This window comes from Amblyomma maculatum, chromosome 4 (genome assembly GCF_055883805.1).
Source record: "Amblyomma maculatum isolate TAMU_Amacu chromosome 4, ASM5588380v1, whole genome shotgun sequence".
Lineage (NCBI taxonomy): Eukaryota > Metazoa > Arthropoda > Arachnida > Ixodida > Ixodidae > Amblyomma > Amblyomma maculatum.
In genome coordinates, this window is record NC_139347.1 from 95954621 (window position 1) to 95974381 (window position 19761).

The 19761-nt window shown below is 47.6% G+C and overlaps 1 protein-coding gene across 1 annotated transcript in view; it reads right to left on the reverse strand.

Annotated features, from left to right (window-relative positions):
- LOC146191701 (transmembrane 9 superfamily member 1-like) overlaps positions 1 to 19761 on the reverse strand; it is a 123540-nt gene that overhangs the window by 6184 nt on the left and 97595 nt on the right. Inside the window, exons 9-13 of the mRNA XM_084602218.1 lie at positions 15906 to 16031; positions 10079 to 10171; positions 3506 to 3616; positions 2348 to 2510; positions 510 to 701 (exon numbers count right to left, since the gene is read on the reverse strand). Coding sequence (XP_084458344.1) covers positions 510 to 701; positions 2348 to 2510; positions 3506 to 3616; positions 10079 to 10171; positions 15906 to 16031 — 685 coding nt within the window. The remainder of the gene's footprint in view (positions 1 to 509; positions 702 to 2347; positions 2511 to 3505; positions 3617 to 10078; positions 10172 to 15905; positions 16032 to 19761) is intronic.

Sequence of the window (19761 nt, forward strand, 5' to 3'; positions counted from 1 at the left end):
GCCCTAGACTAGGGACGTCTAGGGGCGTGGTGGCTAGGGGACGCGGGCGGCCGCGGGCGGCCTTGAGTGGGTTTCGGGAGGCCACAATCTCTTTCTCTATGAGGCCACGGCCGTTTTTTTATTTTTTTTTTATTGTTTTTTTTGTCGCCAAGCTACCACCGTAGCACCTTGTGCGCTTCTGGCGTAAGCTTTTTTCTTTCGTCGCGTGGACCGATCTTCTGTTTTCAACCCGGTTTTCAGACGGCCGCGAATCTAAGACGACCCCCCCAAACCGTGCACCATATTTGTGAAGAAAAAAGTCGTCTTAGATTCGAGTGAATACGGTAAAGCATAGGACGAGAAGCTTCCTTTGTGCACTATGAAGTTTAACTCGAGCTCGTGCCTTCATTGGTACCTCTGTTCCGTGTGAAGCGATCCGATTGTCTTCCTGCACTGACACCACTTAAAAGGGTGTTTGTGTGTGAGGGGGAGGGAACAGGAAAGAGATGCCTATATGGTATGCCACCCACCCTCCTGTGCAGATGGCCTTCCACCACCAGTGATAGTCTTCGGAGGAGAGCTGAAAGTATGTCAACACCACAGCTATGCTGGCCGTCACGCTGAACAGGATCATGGCCACCACCAGCAGGATGCCGTACAGGGTGTACTGCTCCCGGCCCCACACCGTCGAGAAGATGTAGTACAACTCCACTGAGATGGCACTGCACGAAAAGGAAGGAACTCCCAGTTTTCTTCTATCAATGCTTCTTACTGATTTCGCAGTCCTACATTTATGTGCTTTTAGGTTGTGAGTAAAACCTCATTAATCTGACCCCTGTTAATTTGAAAAACCAGACAACTGAAACCAGAAACTAAGTCGCGGTCGATGCATATGTAAGTATATGGCGTCGCACGCTCAATTCAGATTTGAGCAGGCTTACATCGGTAAATTTGGATAGAAGGTCGCATTAAAGATAATCGAAATTTACCTATCTAAACCTGCACTGCATGGAACAGTGGTGCTTGTGCAAATCGTGTGCACTATAACAGGAACGACGACGATTGGAAATCCCCCATTCTGGAATATAGCTGTCACATAGGTTCTGTTTCACATTCCTTAATTCCCTGCCCTCCCACAGCCGCTTGGCACATCACTAGTCTTTTGCTTTTATTTTGGGATGCAACCACGCTAGTCTAACACCTACGCACATTCCCCTCGCTTGCATCCCCATTCTTTCTCCAGTATGCCAAAACTGTGCACTTGTCACACCATACACAACCTCTGCCCCTTTACAAGGAACCATTTGTAAAGATATTCCTTTGCTACTGCATTGCACGAAAACAAAACCAGAAAAAAGGACATTCTCATATGGCTTTTACCTCAAATGCAGTTAATCATCATACAGACATCCATTAGATAAAATTGCTGCAGTGCAAACAGTGTTTGGCAGTCTTTATAGGGTTATTTGCTAATACAAGCTTTCGGTTAACTTAACCATTTTATCTGGTCCTTTGGATGTCGAACTTATTTCATTCTTATGAACTCACTGTTATGCACTTTTGATAAAATGTCATTTAACACTCTTAACAAAGGCTAATCACCAGGGAGACATGATGTCAAAATATTGTAAACATAAAGTGAAATGTACAACCCAAATGAATTGACACAAAATTTAGGAGAATTTAAAAATGTTTAGACCAGTGGTCATGCGAAAGCAGCATGACGTTCCGAAAGAGCAGTGTGTTTAACACGCTTTCGATTACAATCAACCTCGCAGCCCATTCTTCTGGTGCTTCAGCAGCTCATGCCATCTTTTAGCTCTCACATTTTCGCTTCAGTTCTCCCTGTCGCCTGTCTACATCTTCAGGAACCGCTGACTCTGCTTGATGATTTTCCTTTGTTGGTTTAGAGTCGAGGGACTGGCACAAGTGTTAGAGGTCTTTATTTCATGGCAATATGATTAAAGGCACATTCCGCGCGCGTCACAATTTTGGTGGGAAAGAGGGTAAATATGGTGCTATATGAAGGTCCGTTAGCGATGCCGTACGAACGAATGGCACGTAAGAAGCCGTAGGAAAGGAGGGCTTGCCACGACGCCATCTATTGTGAATGCTTTGCGCCATCTCATTCGTCCCTTTGGTGGCCTGACATCACCTGATATCACAGTTGCTATGGCAACCAGGCATCACACAAACAAACTTGAGAAGCCATCCTGATGTAATTTTTTTCCTGCCACTTCTGCTCCCTCCTCCACAATATACAGTGAGCTATTAAAGAGCCCACAAATGGGTGCAGTGCCTCAAAACAAAGGACACAGAAAGCAAAGCTAATGAGGCAGTACTAAAGATCAAGTAAGGCATGGCTCACCTGAAGGGCAAGAAGCCACCCACAAAGCAGTGGATGGGCAGTGAGTGGTACCAAGGCACTGGGGGCACCCCCCGCGCAATGAGCTTGGCCCGGCAGGGGGCCTCAAAGGGGCCTGCACAGTTCTTTCCCAGGATGCCACCCATCAGAGTCAGTGGATAGCCGCCTGCACCCACGAAAAACAAATCATATAAAAAAGAACATGCCATAGCCGACCACGGTCTAAACCATTACTTCCCGTGTTTCACATTGCAGTAAAGTGTAATGCATAATCCGCAACTCTTATAAGGACGCCTCTTAAGCATCTTCATCTTTTCCTCGAAAGGAATGAGGAAGCGAAATACTGCCACCTGTGGCAGCAACCGCTTTATGAACGAAAGAATCTGTCTGGAACAGCACAGCTCATAAAAACGCGATCAAACTGCAGATGGCTGATTTGGTTTGTGGGGTTTAATGTCCCAAAGAGACTCAGGCTACGTAGGACACCATAGTGGAGGGTTCCGAAAATTTCGTCCACCCAAAGTTGTCTAACAAACAATGATATGGAACAGTAGATGGGCGCCTTGATTTTTGCCTCCATCAAAAAGTGGCCGCCATGGCCGTTTTAGCACTCATTTGTTTTGTTTTTTGAATACCTAACTTCTTCCTCAACTACCTGGAACTACTTCAAATTGAACTTCATGCATGTTCACATTTCACAACACTTTACTGTCAACAATGCAAACTTCAAAAAGATGAGATTTGTTTACAGTTGCACAGAGTTTGAATTAAGGTCACCTATTTAAATATTACTTGGAGCTGCTACTACTAAATCATCAATACAAACTAACCAAAAGTTCAAGCTAAAAAAGTTCAGATTAACAACAATCCTTCGGATATACACGCCGTTACAGCATTAACAAGAAAAAAAGTGACATCAACTGGCACTTAGTCATGGCTTCAAAAACTGCTGCATCCACTGGCAGTCTGCTGGCTTCAGCAAGTGATTTCCGGTAGCCAAGCTCGGCATTGCGTTGGCTTTAGTAGTTCAAGATTCGGCCTTCCTTGAACGCACAGAGCTAATGAACCAAAAGCTTTTCAAACCTTGCCCGCTGCTAAGCTACTAGTTTTGTTCACCACAAGGTACGTTTGCTCACACCAATGCAGAGACTGCATACTCACAGCAGATCCAGACCAGCAGCAGTAGAACTACAGTTGTGGCCGGTAAAGCCTGGGTGGAACGATAGACCCACGCTGTAGAGTTTTGGATGCTCCACACAAGGAACAGGGGAACTATTCACAAAACAAACAAGGAAGCAAAGAACAAGAAGCAAACTTATAAATGTGAAGGTAGTTAAACAGGCATTATTTTCAGCTAATACCACTGAACTCTCACTTTTAAAGCAACAATGATGGGAAATATCAAACTAAACAAGACAGGCAGATTATTCCCCAAGAAGACTACCTATGTTTTTTCCGCGCGAAAAAGTTGCTGTGCTGCTGAGGAAATCACAAATGAATGTTTTGAAACTCTCCCATACCTCGATATCTGAAGTGCCCACGAAAAACTAACTGCGGCGACATCTCTACGAAGCCTTTGCCACAGAGCTCTCCAGCCAATCAAAGGTGACACTTCCAGAGCAGAAACGCAGACAAAAACTGGGACTAGCCTGTTGAGCCTGTGATCAGTAGTGTTGGCCATACCAGTGGCAACGTGGCAAGCTATTCCCGCCCCCCCCCCCCCCCCCCCCCCCCTCTCCCTTCAGAAAGGCAGATCTGCTGCATCAAGCATATCTGTGTCCTTGTTACAACGCGTGCATACTGTAGAAATAGGCTTCATGAGTACAGAAGAAACTACTACTGAGGCTGAGAGTTACTGAGGGCAGCCACAGATTGCAGAACAAACTGCTGATCACGCGCGTGGACATATACATCAGCGACAATGATTTCGGTGGGGGGCTTTCAGGGAGCTGTCTGCTGCCGTGATTATTGATACATTTCATTCAACACCATGCCCGAACAAAAAATTTGATGTAAATTGCTCCCCAAAGGACACACCGTTCTATCTGCCATTCATTGGGTGGTTGTTCACTAATTACACCGTAAATATTGTTACGAGGCACGTCGAGATATTAGGAGGCCATGGTACGTCGTAGCCACAACAGTTCACCGTCAGGGACACACTCACAGGAGAACCAGGCGTAGCTGCAGCGTCGTCTTTCTCTACTAGCCCAGCACTTCGTCATCGTCTCTTTCACTGCGTACCGTAACAATACCCCCCCGCGGAAGAAGCACAGTTCCGGTGCGTAGACTACACAGGTCAGCGCGAGATATAAGGTTTGAGACGGGCGACATGCACGACTTCTGGATGATGGTTTGCCGGAGAGTGGCGGTTCACAGGGATAATCTCGTACGTCACGTCGGTAAGTTGCCGCAAGACCTGGTAAGGGCCCACGTAGCGGGGCAGAAGTTTCTCGCACATGCCTACACGTCGAGCAGGGAGCCAGGAGGGTAGTAGGCGTCACGGTGCTGGAGATCGTAACGGTGCTTTTGAGAACGCTGGGATGCACGAAGCCGGTCTCGAGCAATATGACGGGCGGCATCAGCGCGGGCGATGGCATCAGAAGCGTAACTGCAGGAGGAATCGTGAAGAGGCAGTAAGGTGTCGAAGGGAAGTAGAGGGTCGCGGCCGAAGAGTAGATAAAAGGGAGAGTATCCGGCGGTATCATGCCGTGAGGAGTTATAAGCGAATGTTATGAAAGGTAAAGAGATGTCCCAGTCACGGTGATAGTCAGAAACATACATTGACATCATATCGGTCAGGGTACGATTAAGGCGCTCAGTAAGACCGTTCGTTTGTGGATGGTAGGCCGTTGTGAAGTTGTGGCGCGTAGCGCATGAGCGCAGAAGGTCATTAACAACTTTAGAAAGGAAGCAGCGACCGCGATCGGTGAGCAGTTGACGAGGAGTACCATGAAGCAAGATGACGTCATGCAAAAGAAAGTCTGCAACGTCAGAGGCACAGCTGGTGGGGATAGCTCTGGTTATGGCATGCCGGGTGGCGTAATCAGTCGCTACGGCAATCCGTTTGTTCCCTGAAGTCGATGTGGGGAATGGCCCGAGCAGGTCGAGACCAACTCGAGAAAAGGGCTCAGTTGGAACTGCGAGTGGTTGCAGGGGCCCACTAGGGTGAAGGGTCTTCCTGCGCTGGCACAGCTCACAGGCGGCGACGTAGCGACAAACAGAGCGGTAGAGGCCAGGCCAGTAGAATCGCCGTCGAACATTGTCGTATGTGCGGGACACTCCTAGGTGCCCTGCTGTAGGAGCATCATGAAGGTGCGCAAGAACAGCAGAGCGTAGATGTGTCGGGACAACAAGCAAAAGGTCTACACCATCTGGGCGCATATTGCGTCGGTATAATGTGTTATTAAGCAGCACAAACATACTGATGGGCGGATCGGTGCTGTCGTTGCGCACGTGAGCAATAATGGGGCGCAGGGAAGGATCACGACTCTGTTCGACACCGATCTGGAGAAAGTTCGAAATGGACAAAACGTAGTCGTCAGCAGTATTGTCAGGAAGTTCAGGAGGGTCAACGGGTTGGCGAGACAAACAGTCGGCGTCTTGATGTAGGCGGCCTGACTTGTACACAACAGTAAACGTGCATTCTTGTAATCGCAAGGCCCAGCGACCTAAGCGGCCAGTAGGGTCCTTAAGTGATGACAACCAACACCAGGCATGATGGTCCGTCACTACGCTGAAGGGCCGCCCAAACAAATAAAGGTGGAATTTGGTCAACGCCCAAACAAGTGCAAGGCATTCGCGCTCCGTAATGGAATAATTGCGCTCGGACTGAGAAAGAAGGCGGCTGGCATAGGCAATCACACGAGAGTGGCCGTGCTGGTACTGGGCAAGGATGGCGCCAATACCATGTCCGCTAGCGTCGGTGCGCAGTTCTGTAGGCGCAGACGGGTTGAAGTGCGCCAGTACAGGAGGAGCGGTGAGCGCGGAAATGAGCGTTGTGAAGGCCTGAACTTGTTCACAGCTTCACGAGAAATTCACGTTTTTCTGCAAAAGGGAGGTAAGGGGACATGCTAGGTCAGCGAAGTTCCGAATGAAGCGACGGAAGTAGGAGCAGAGCCTGAGAAAACTTCGCACATCACTTGTATTCCATGGTGTAGGGAACTCGCGGACTGCACGAACTTTATCAGGGTCGGGCTGCACACCATTTTCGTCAACCAAATGTCCCAGGATTTTGATCTGGCGGCGGCCGAAGCTGCATTTTTTTGCGTTGAGTTGAAGACTGGCGCGGCGAAAAACAGCCAGTATCATAGAAAGCCGTTCAAGGTGACTTGTGAACGTGGGAGAGAAAACGACAACGTCATCTAATTAGCATAAGCACGTTGTCCACTTGAAGCCACGGAGAAGCGAGTCCATCATGCGCTCGAAGGTCGCAGGAGCGTTACAGAGGCCAAATGGCATGACCTTGAATTGGTATAGTCCGTCAGGGGTGACAAATGCGGTTTTCTCTCGATCCCGTTCGTCGACAGCTATTTGCCAGTAGCCGGAACGCATGTCGATCGAGGAAAAATAGCTGGCACCATGCAAGCAGTTGAGGGCGTCGTCAATTCTCGGGAGCGGATAAATGTCTATTTTAGTGATCTGATTGAGGTGGCGGTAATGTACACAGAATCTCCAAGTTTGATCTTTCGTTTTCACTAAAACGACAGAGACACCCAGGGACTGCAGGAAGGCTCAATAATATTATTTGTCAACATCTTGTCGACTTCCTTCTGTATCACGTGGCGCTCAGCAAGAGAGACTCGATAAGGCCTTCTGTGAATAGGGCTGGCATCACCAGTATTGATGCGATGGGTAACGACAGATGTCTGGGCCAAAGGTCGGTCGGCAAAATCAAAAATGTCCTTGTACGAAAGCAAGAGGTCGGAGAGAGCACCGGCTTGCTGAGGTGTCAAATCCGGTGCTATCATGGGAGTAAAAAGGGTCGAACGAGAAGCTGATACGGGGGCTTCAGACAGAGGCACAGGCTTGAGGGCAGAAACTTCGCAGTCAGCCAACGGAAGCAAGTCAGCGAGTGCAATGCCATGGGGCAAAACTTGGACAGAGCGGCTAAAGTTAAGGACGGGAAGATAGGTTCTGTTATCCGTGACGGTCAGGACAGTGTGAGGGAGTATGACGTTACGGTGGAGAACAACATCGGTGAGTGGACAAGTGACGTATGTACCATTAGGAATAGCAGGAAAAGGGGCCAAAGGAACATACATGGCAGCTTCGGGCGGTAGGCGAACAAACTCGACGAAGCAGAGGCGTGGCTTGATATCTATGCGGTCTGAGCAGAAAGGCAGGTCTAAGCGAAGGAGGCCACTTGAACAATCAATCAGGGCAGAGTGCGCCATTAAAAAGTCGATGCCGAGGATCACATCGTGAGGGCAGCGGTCGATTACAGTGAAGAGCACAGGGGTAGTTCGACCACAAATGCTCACGCGCGCAGTGCAAAGTCCCACGACGGCAGCGACGCCTCCATCGGCGACACGAACGGCTGATGAAGAGGCGGGTGTGACAACTTTTTTGAGTCGGCGGCGAAACGAAGAGCTGAGGACGGAAATTTGGGCACCAGTGTCAATGAGGGCGGTAACAGGCACACCATCTACACAGATATCTAGAAGATTGCGGCGATGAGCGAGGGTCAGCAGAGGATTTTCGGGCCGGGTCGGCTGCATTGATCAGTTTTCCGGGAGCGGGCCAGAGAAGTGAGGGGACGAGGAACGGTGAGGTAGGGGGGAGCGGAAACGGCGGGTCTGAGGAGACGGTGATCGGCTGGACATGCGCGGGGATGGTGGGTTAAAGTCACGAGAGGGCGTAGCACGGAGAGAGGTTGGGTGTGGTCCGTAGGCGGTGCTGCGATCATGATAGTAGCGAGGTCGAGGTGGCGGAACCCAACGGCTGCGGCAATGGCGAGAAATGTGGCCGGCACGTGAGCAGTTGAAGCAGATGGGTCGGTTGTCCAAGGTCCGCCGTTCTTCTGGGTTGCGGTAGCGTCGGGTAGATTCGGGGTATCGCATCGGGAAGGGCGCAGTCGGAGCCGCCGCAGCTACCACCGGAACGGTGGGCAGGACAGATGGCTGTGCGGACGGCTGACCAGAGCTGAGGCTTACGCTCACATTAAGGCCCACGTTCGCGAATTCTTGGCGAACGACAGCTTGGATCAGTGCTATAGTAGCATCCGCCGGCTGAGGTGTGAATGCGACGGGGTCCATTGCCTCCAGCTCTCTGCGAACAATCCTGGTCAAGTTTGGCTCATGGGACGGCTGCTGCAGTGTTGGCAGATCTTGGCACGAAGACGTAGCAACTGTGTTTGGCAAGCGGTCAAAGCGGGGAGCAATACGACGATGTTTAGCTTGCTCAAACCGCCGGCATACGTCGAGAACGGATTCGACCGTCGTACAATCTTTGCAAAATAGAAGGTTAAAAGCGTATGATCGGTCTTTGTGATTGATTCTACCATGCTCACTGCGATTTCTGTGTTACTGAACTGCTTGCTGTGATTTTTAAGTGGAAAGGAATCAAGGTGCGTTCGGCCAAACTGCAGTCTGCCAATTGCTGGCTGTAGCTGCCAGCAGGGAAGGTACGCATCATGTTGATGAACATGCATCAGCCGGCTGAATGTCTTTCTGGAAAACCCTGCCTAACACGCTGGCACTTCGAGTACTGCAGGCAAGATGGTCTGCTTGGAGAAACCTTTTCTTTAAATGAGCCCAGTAAGAAGTGATGCAGCATGCCTGTGGTACCTTTCAGATATTTTTTCAACATATCCCAAAGTATAGTCTTTTTTTACACCGTGAAAAAACATGAAAGGCCACGTGCTCACACCGCACTTTAACTATGATGATGTGCAATTTCATCATGCCCTTAGCCTGCCCAAAGTAAATGATCCAAAAAGCTGTATTGGCAATAAAACCATTTCATCGGCCACCTAGCAAGCACAGTAAAGAGTGGATGCCACTGAGCTTGTGGTTCTGAATTTCCAGTGCACACTGAACACACGCAGAAGGATTCAGTGTTCACATTGGTGACTAGCCTTTCTCTCCATCTGTTTTCTGCTGTTTCAATTATAAGACTTCGCATTTTTGGCTAGAGTTGCCAAGCTGTTTACATTACATTTTAATGGCACTTGACCACTGTGATGGCAAAAAAAGCATTCCTCAATAAGTGTTAGAAATGCATCAGACACGTCCCCTGCTCAAATCCACAAGTGGTAGCACCATAATTCACATTTATGTAATTCCCTAGGTTATAAAAAGCTTTGTTTGCAGTATATATATAACATATTTGCCATCACATGACACTAACCTATCAGTCTAGCCTGACACAAAGGCTTCAGAGCACTTTGAACGTTGGTTTAGTTTATGCCAGTTGCATATCTCCAATTGTTTAAAATTAGACAAAAAATGAAAGCTTTGAAATAATATAACAGGAGAAAATTTTGGATTCGGCCGGCACAGTGCGACATCAAGTAACAATTAATGGGTTACCAGCCTTAGATGCATTTTTGAAACTGCATAGCAGAAGCTTACAAAACAACTCTTCGCAAAAAAATAGAGGAAAACAAAATTACAGATTCACATCTAGCTCTTTTTGTGTGTGACACATTACAGCTTTCATTTCCCCATAAGGCACACATTAAGCCATTCGTGGACACTGGAGCAGACTGCTGGAAAGGAAGGGAGCACTCACTGAAGAAAAGGCACGAGACCAAATTGACATTGGTGATCCACTTGGTGCCTCCCATCTGACGGTACATCTTGGAAGACACAAACCCGGCAATGCCTGCAAGTTCGAGAGCAGAATATTTCCACTTGCAACTGGCAGTCGCTGAGGAAGTTTCATTATAACAATGCAGGACAGACCGTATTTCATGATTTAAGACACATCTCACGTGTGAATACATTTTTAAAGCTGGTTCTAACAGTCACAAGGAGAACTCTAGATGAGAGAGAAAGGAAGCTCAATTTTCGTGATAAATAAAAAAACAACACATTTAAATCACCAAAGATGCAGCACTGAGCTTCCCAATGACCTTAAGAAAGCAGCGACACATTTAGGGTAGCAAGAGAGGCTTCACAAGCTTAGGCTACTAGTAAAGTGTGTGGAATAATATTCCAAAGCAATGTGGGAGCAATGAGGATCTAGATTTTTCCTTGTTTGCCTTTTTTTTTTTCCGGGGTGACGCATAAGTAATCAGTTAATTTCGTAGGATGCATCCCCTTTTCTGTAGTAACAGCTGCGTGTAATTACTAGGCAAAATAACGTGTTCGCTGTTCGGGAGGCTTGCAGGGAGAAGGCACAGATGCCAACCCCGCTACATTTTGTGCCCCAGTAATGACGCTGCCGTGAAGCTGTTCCCTCTTTCTTCTCTTCTTTGGAACTGGACGGACTCCCTATCCCCAGCTTGGGATGAGCTTGCCTCCCCCTAAGGTGGCGCTGTCTTCTGGTGCAAAATGATGCATGAATCCAAGCCCCTACTACCAGTGAGACCATCACCAATTCAACTGGAAACCGGGAGCAACTAATTACCCCGAGCTTTGTGCAGAGCCCACAAGGTGAACATTAACATTCCCCTCTCCCCTTGCATGTGCTCCCTTTGATTATTGATGACTTCCTCCCAGCATACTTGTGGAAAGCTACATTGCTGTGGTGTTTGACTCACTGTCGCATTGTACCTTCCTCGAAAACAGTAAACGCTTCTCGAGCAAAGACTTGCGTTTGCCCTCCTCCGGCCTGAGCCTGTCATGACTGCAACACACTGCACGAGGGGCTAAAGGTGACAGCTCTGAGTGATTGACCTAGCACGAAGGTGTTAGGTGGTGACTGCTCCCTCTGCGAGTGAGGAAAGCCCAATATATTTGCACTGCATTTCGCGACCGGCCTGGAAGGCTTACTCGCCGCACTCTGCCCTTTTGCATCCGAAACCCCACCCCCCGCCAGGCATAGAAGAGTGACACATATTTCCATGTGCAAGTGCTTGTTCGCTCCCTTTCTCGTGCCTGCACACTTGATCTGAAAATTTTCTGCACCCTGGAAAAAGTGGCTCACATTCGACCTGGCAATCACAGAAGCCCCATGGTCCTCCAGCTGTTGTAAACCAGTATTCCACTTCCAGCTCGGGCGTGGGATGACAGCATATGAGTGGCCAGCTAGCATGCGACGTGCTCGAGCCTGCTTGCATCTAGCACCCTGCACAGGCATGCAACGTGTCTGCCCAGGAACTGTTATGATTTGTGGCTTTAACGATCACTGTTGTCCAGTGTATCGCCTGCTGACAGTCCCTTGCTGGAGACATCTCTCTGTAGGAATTATATTTCGGTACCTCTAAATATGTGCAGCATTCTGCATTCTTTGAAAGTGCGACGATGAGTTTGTTGAGAACGCTGATCAAGCATTCGTGGTCCGAATGTAGGAAGAGGCCAGCACGGCTGGACAGGCCCGTCAGAGACCCATGCAAACTTAAGTGCCGTTTTTGTGGCCCCGACATTATGCGGTGCGTGCTCGTAAAGGTCGCGACGTCAGGGTGAAACTGAAACCATCACAACAGTCAAACAGACACCCCTGCTAGATAGCGTCTCCTCTTGATGGAAGCCTCACGCTGACAACACTGAATAATAAAAAGCCTGGAACTGCAAATTTAGGCTGTAAAGTGCTTGCTCGGATCCACATATAAATTACACAAAATTTTGACATGATAAAATCAGAAAAAAAAGCTCTTATTATGCAACATTTTTTTACGGTACTTGCAATATCAGCGCCACTGTTCAACTGCTTAAACCTGAGGTGAAATTACAAAGGAGAAAAAAATTTATTAAAAATTACTATTCATTGTGTGCAGAAAAATTTGATGCATTAATTACAGATTACCAATGCCTTGTACAACATTCTGAAGAAACAAAAAAAGAAACTAGATGTATGTACTCTTGTATTGTGTAAATCAGGAACCAACATAATTTTGTCAAGCAACCATTTCATAAGAAATTTCCAAATGCTTGCAGCTATTGCTCCGAAAAAAAAAAAAAAAGGGCAGCAACTTTCTCAAACCTTTTCGAAGACCAGTCATAAGCAGTAATTTCATTGAACAGTTTCATGGCCCTTCACGAGACCAAGAAGAGTGAGAGGTCCAGGAAATGATAGTAATTTTTTTCTGAAACTTTTTCTTTTTATCGAGCAATAAACCTTTGCCACTTGCCATAGTTGCTTGTTGGCCAATTCCAACATGTAAGTGATTGAGCCCAACGAGCATGTACAGTATTTTTGGGTGCTAAAGTGGCATGTAACGTCCACTACTTCATGGCTTGCTGCTTTTGTGGCGTCTCCATGTCGGACTTCCATGGATCGAAGAATGAAATCGCATGCAAGTGGTCCTCTCGTGGTCTATGTGCCCAGCGGGCACCGCCGGAAAGTGGTGCGACAATTAAGCGTAACTGAAGCGCTAGTGTTACGCACCCCTTCTGCTCCCAACAGTACACTCACAAGTCGCAGTTAATCATCTTTTCATGTGCTCTGCAACATGTAGATAGCCTTATGAAGAGTTTGCAAATTTCACACCATGCCCCATTACAAAGCAACTCATTCTGGATCTAAAGAAGAAAAAAAATGACTTCTCTGAAAAAGTTACAATACATAGCCTTTTGACAGCAGGTGCGTATGGAACAAGTAGTTACATCTCATGGGTGGGTCGTTTAGGACAGCTTCATACTCCTTCGTGGGAACCGCTTTGTGAGCTGTACTAACTAAATGTGCGAATGACAAACATCTTGAAACGCAGCAAAGCCTGCACTGAAGCTAGTAATAAAGTTCGGCTCATGGCAGAAGCTCTTAGGCTTTTTCATATTCAAAGTTCAGACCACAGTTTAGTCCCCGGAAGAACACAGCTGATAACAATACACATCACCTCCAAAAAACAATGGACCTCACCTCCATCAAATTTTTGTCAGCAAAAAACTGTCTGGCCCTTTGAAGCTGCATGGTTTGTTTGGTATTTAATAGGAGGTTTTAGAGAGCAGCTATTATGCACCCATTCCTGGCTTTAAGCGATGGTGTTGATGTATGTGGTGGGCAGCAGAAGGTTGGCCCATGAGCTCACCCTATCACAGTTTGCACTGGCAAATCTGGGATGTAAGCTTCTGATCGGCCCCCTGCAAACAGCCATCGTCATTTAGAACACAGACATCTTTGACAGTCTGGTGAACTGTGGCACTGAGATCCTCAGGACTCTATAATACTGTCACATCCTTTGGGGAGCGGCAGCATAGGGATCACGAGGGGCTCCTCAACACTACCGTGTCCTGCCCATAAAAGTGAAGCATAAATGTGCCCCCTGTCGCAAACCAGTTGCCTCCTCCTTCGCCGCGGCCAATCACCACCACTCCAGTGAGCATCGTGGCAGTGCCGGCTGGCAGAGGAGGTAAATACCTCCCCTCAGAGAAAGGAGAACCAGCGATAGGTGCGCCACTAAGATGTCTACGCCAAGTCCCGCGAGAAAACGAGAGAGAGTTTCTAGATCCAGCCGGCAACGCGAGCGGTCGTCTCCCATCACCTCTCCCGGCAAATGCCGGGGGATAGTAGGCACGGAGTACACCACAGCTCACACGGGAGGGCCCATCGTGCATGACCGCCTGTCTTCTGGTTCCCAATAGTGAAGTGACCAGTAAATACTGCACACTCTCGCCGCCTCCCGCGGCAGGCGCCGTGGTATGGCTTTGCTCGAAGAATATGTGGCGCGCATGGGAGATCCCGGTCGTCATGTTCCCGGAGCGAGCAAATGTCCGTCGCCGAAGTCCCATTCCCCAGCCGGTGAGTCTGAAGCCTTTTTACGTAGCCTTGCACTTCCAAGGAAAACATTGTTGATGTTAGCTAGCCGCCATGCTCTGTATTACTTGCAAGTGCAATAAATAGCACTCGAGTATTAATGCTGTGTCGTCCCTGTGCTTGTCCCTTTGTTCCCTCTGTGGGTTGCTAGCGAGGACGCTGCATCCGCGGAGTGGAGTGGCGGCGGGGCAGAAGACTGTCCCCCTCAAACCGACACACCCCAAAGTTTAGTTACATGTTCAAAAATATGTGCGATACAGTAACATATAAACAAGAGGGAAAAGACCAGAACAAGTGAATTCGAACTAGTACCATTTTTCACGTTCAAAAATGCAATGCTAATATATGTGCAGCAGAACCCATCAAGAAGCATTGTATCCATTTATGCGCTCATTCGTTTTTTATAGAACTTCTATAATTTGGCGCTAGCTGTCGCTGCTCCACCAGAAGTTGCAAGCTTTGCGTTATAATTCATCTTAACCAAATTTCTCCAAATGGCCGCTAAGTGGCGCTGCTACATCTAAAGCACCGTGGACTGTGGGACTGTATTCTTGACAGAACAGATGCACACTTATCACTCACGCCACTGATGATGAAGGCATCAGTTTTCAGCGGCGTAATGAGCTGTACTAAAATTTTGCATTAACTGAGTACCGCAATCGCCAGTCTATCTTGTGTTCCCTGGCATGAAGGAGAAAACTATTCTTGGTGATGCCAAAAACAAAAACGACTCCACGATAACTGTTTGGAAGTGGATAGCGTTGCAACCTGGCTTCAGATATCCACAGTCGATATCAGGCACGGACGTTGCTGTAGTCTGCTCCTAGAAAACGGTTGATCATGACACAAAATAACCCTTTGGCCCTTTCCAGATTTGTCTTGCTTCCTGGCTGAGGCACATAAAAAAATCTCATGTGGTCTTGAATGCCGCTCCAAGAGGCAGCGAAAAAGATTCAGCAGGTGGTGATAGTGGCCGCAATAACAGTAAGGCAATGCTCGTGCCCTATGTTTCACTTGGTATTTAAGATATTGCATTCACTTGCAGAATGAACCCACCCACCAATCATTTGTGGTTGAGAATGTAGTTTTCTTTTTTCTTTGTACTATCAGAGCAGTCCCTTTGTTGATGCAGCCCCCAGTGCAGACCTTGGACGTGTGCCAAGGTGCTGCGTGCCATAAAATCTCAGCATGTTTATTGTTTGACCTGACCTCCCAAAGTCGGTAAGTGCATCAAGCTGTAGGTGTTCTTCCCAGCTTTGTCATGACTAGAGAACTAAGCGATGAAAACTGCAAATCATTTCTACAAGTTTCAATAGAGCTTGCACCTGGATACTGACAAACAAAAAGTCTAAAGCAACAAAGCAAAATGACAAACTATTTCTAAGTGCTGCAATAAAAGTAAGTTCTGTACCAAGTATGCTTCATTCGCAACGTTTAAGAGCTTTTTCAGATATTACCATCTTCTGACAATGCGTTTTAATTTTCAATGCCTGTGAAGATCGTATCAACTGAGATTCCACTGTACCCTGCTTTCAGTGAACGTGTCTTTTTTGTCATTAGAACGTCGCAATATATTGATACAGGCCAACTTCAATAAGTCTGCAGTGTCCCTTCAAAGTACTTTGTGTGAACTTGTCAAGTCAAAATTAGTTCAAGCTGCGCAGTGCGTTACAAATGTGGTGGCCTCATTTCACAAGCTTACATGATGTCAAGGCATAGAGGACACAGATGGCTGTGTTCATGGAACCATGGTTGTGCACGTTGAACACACTCAGCAGGGCCATGAGGAGCACTCCAACCGCAATACATAGAAACTGCGTGCCCACCCCTGTAAGAGAGGTAGAGGGAAAAACAATAACAAGCTGTATGTATGATTAGCTCATAAGACGAGGCAGAATAGCATGATAACTTATGCAAAAAAACACTTCTGACTCAAGACACCTTCATTAACAATGACTTGTTGTAAACACCATCTGTGTTTATAGAGTTTAATCTCAATTCGGTAAAATCCTCGGACTACTCTTCTATTTCAAACTTTCACTAAGTTGAAATTTGGCACTGGAGACATGCACATTCACTTCATTTGTGCCAAAGCCTTTAGATCACTGGCATACCCGCGCCAAAATGTGCGGAAAACTCTTTACAGCGTAAGAAAACTGGCACATTATATAACAACCATACTGCCACAGCTACAATTTGCACCACCTGCTCTGTGCAGCCACAAATCTTATGCATACGGTGTGATGCAGTTGCAAGAGGCTGCTACGGTAATTTCTGTGAAAACCATACAATGAAGAGACTGCATGAAGGCAATAATGTGGCTTTAGGTTATTGTTTAGATTGACTCCAATATAGTAACGACTGTTGCGCAGTACTAATGAGCTCCTGCTATTTTTTTATGTGACTGTGGGTAACAGAAATCTCTGCGTGCAATACAAAGCACTGGGCTAAGATGATCGGGATACAGAACAGTATGATGCACATTCCTGCTTACTTCGCAGCCATACAAATCAGTTCTTTAAAGCTGTTTCTTGCTTTCCTCTAGCGTTTTAGTGCAAATATGTTAGGTTGTGAATACTTGGGCACTGGAAGTATGGCTGGAAAGTGTTCCGTGAGAGAAATAAAAATAAATAAAGTTTCCTCCATGAAAGATCCGAAATGCGAAAAGGTCTCATGGCCATATTGCGAATCGCTGTTCGCGAAGTGAAGCGGAGCAGTGGACATCACTGACGTAGGATCACGTCACGCCGGATTGTGAGAGTGCATCGCGATTTGGTTCGTCGTGAGAATCAACCTTAAGTGTGATAGGTTATGCAGCTGAAACAGACTACCAACGTGAGGGATGGCTCGCTAAACGATGGCTACGAGATCAGAAACGGACAACTTCTGCCACCACTTCGGCGGAGAAGCCAAGCAGCGTACCAAGCACGGAAGTGAGCCAAGGTTGAAGCGGCAGCAGCGACTTTGGCAGAGGTGGAAGGCTTATGCTCTTGACTTCGTTCAAGGTTAGTTGAACATCCACAATTTTTGTTTAGAAGTGTATTAGCCATATGTTTTACTTTCATGCCACTACTAAATACCTTGCATTTACGTATATTTTCGCCATACAGTTTAGCTATGTACAATAGTTTCTCTTTACCATCAACAACGGTGTCATGCATCACTTTTATCCCCACTGGGGCTACATTGCACCTTGCTTTGTTGGGAGCTCATGAGCTGCCCCACCATGCTCATCGCTCTGAGCCCCTTGCAGGCCACCTCTGCTGTTGCGGCTTGGTGGGAAGGGGGTAGGGAAAGAAAGGAATAAACGCCATCGGCAGGGCGGCTACAGCACAAGGATCTATGCCGTATAAATGCGTGCAAGAGCTGCAATGGTGTATCGGCCACAACCCCCATTTCCCAAAGCAAGTACATAAAAAATAATAATAATAAAGTCGTGCAAGGGCCACACCCAAACTTTCTACAATCCATGTGGGTGGGAAATAGCCTTCAAAATGTACGCGTACAAGATCTTCAAGATGCCGCCCACAGATAGTGCCCGAAGTCGCGGGTGATCATCATCATTATATTCCCTCTGCCACCAGCATCTGCAATCCATATCGGCATCAGTGTCGCCAGCCCCAGCCGCCTCAGCTTTGTTCTGATGACCGCCAAAGGCTCGTGAGTAGTGGTAGCGTGTTTGGCATGGTTGCAGGCCGTAGTAGTGGCTCTTGTGTGCTCTCTGCTTTATTTTACGTGAATGAGCATTGTCATTCTAGCACAATGAGCAAGCATATTGGTAACTACATGGCAGGCTTTAAATGGAAAGTAGTGGAGTTTGCCCTCGAACACGACAGGCGTGTGGGAGGCAGATAATTAGACGTGCACGAGAAGTGTGTCCAAAGATGCTGCAACCAGAAGGACGAGTTGAAGAACACCAATTACAAAAGGCGTGCTTTTTCAAGGAAAGCTGTGCAAGTATACCGAGCTGGAAGAAGAGCTGTTCTGCTAGGCAATGGAAGTGTGGAACAATGGCTACGCATTGACAATGGACATGCTGCGTGTGAAGAGACAAGCCTTGGCGCGTGCGAGAAGCGTACCGTGCAAGGACTTCAAAGCTAGTATCGGCTAGTTATGAAGATTTCTAAAGAGGAAGGGCCTATCTTTTCGGCGAAGGACCACGCTGTGGCAGCGGCTGCCCCCCCCCCCCCCCCCCCCTCCCTCCGACTACACTGACAAGGTGCTCAGCTTTCAAAAGTATGTCATCGGTTTGCGCCATGAGCATAACTATATATTGTCTCAGATAGCGAATGCCGACCAGACCCCCATGCGATTCGACTGCCCCGAGAACTCCACAGTTGAAACGGAAGGGAAGAAGAGTGTTTCCATGTGGACAACCGGGGCGGGGCGCCAACGGTGCACTGTTATGGTGCGTCACCATGGACGGGCAGAAACTACCCCCCTATGTCATCTTGCAAAGAAAAAGAATGAGTTGTAGTTCAAGCCCAAGAAAAGGGCTGGATGGACAATGAGTTTGTGCTTAACTGGATAAAAAGCATTTGGCAGAATCGCACAGATGTCATGTTGGCCAAACGATCGCTGCTCGTCTTGGACAGCTTCCCCGGTCACTTGACAGATAGGATTAAATGAACATCTGCGTAGTATCCGCAGAGACACGGCTGTTATTCTGGGCGATGGCCTCACCGGCATACTGCGACCCCTGGACGTCAGCATCAATCGGCCTTTTAAGGTTGAATTCCGAACGCAGTACTCCAAATGAATGGCAAACGACAATTACGAGACACTGCCCGGGCGGCTCAAGCGGGCACCGCTCGCGACTGTGCTTGGCTGAATTCTGTCAGCGTGAAACTCTGTGTCTACGGATATTGTGTCCCATAGTTTCAAGGTGACAGAGATTTCAAACAGTTGAGATGGGACTGAAGATGATACTTGTGGAGTGAACGTGCACCAAAGCACAGCACCAGCTCGGAGTCGGAAGACTCCACGAGTGACAACTGAATGGTAAATAAATGCAGCGCATCCACTGATTGCTCTGTCTTTACTTAGTTTTTTTTTTTTCGTATGTCACGTGTATAGGCCGCAACCTGAAAATTGGCCCTCGAATTTGGGAAAAAGAAGTGCGGCCCATGCACGTGTTTAATACAGTATTTACCTCAGTTTTAGTGTGTTAGCGGTACGTTGTTCATTCCTGTATTTATGCGCAGAGTGATGCTCGAAGCCTCCAGGCTCATGCAGCAGTGATGCTCTTATAACGTGCTCATGTCTGTGTGGACTGTTCGTGTCCTTTCGTGTTTGTGTGTGGACCGTTCTTTAACGTGCATTTACTGCACAGTACACGGGCGCCTTGCTTTTCGTTTGCAGCGAAAAGCGGCCGCTGTGGCTGAGATTCGATCCCACATCCTTGGGCATAATAGTCAAGCGTCCTAACCACTGCACCACCACCACTATGGGGCAGTGTGGCAGAAGAATACAGAGTACACCCGTTAATTCAAACTTTAAGTGACCAGATATTTTTGTCTGAATTACCAGGAGTGAAGTTTAGTATGGTCTAATGCTAA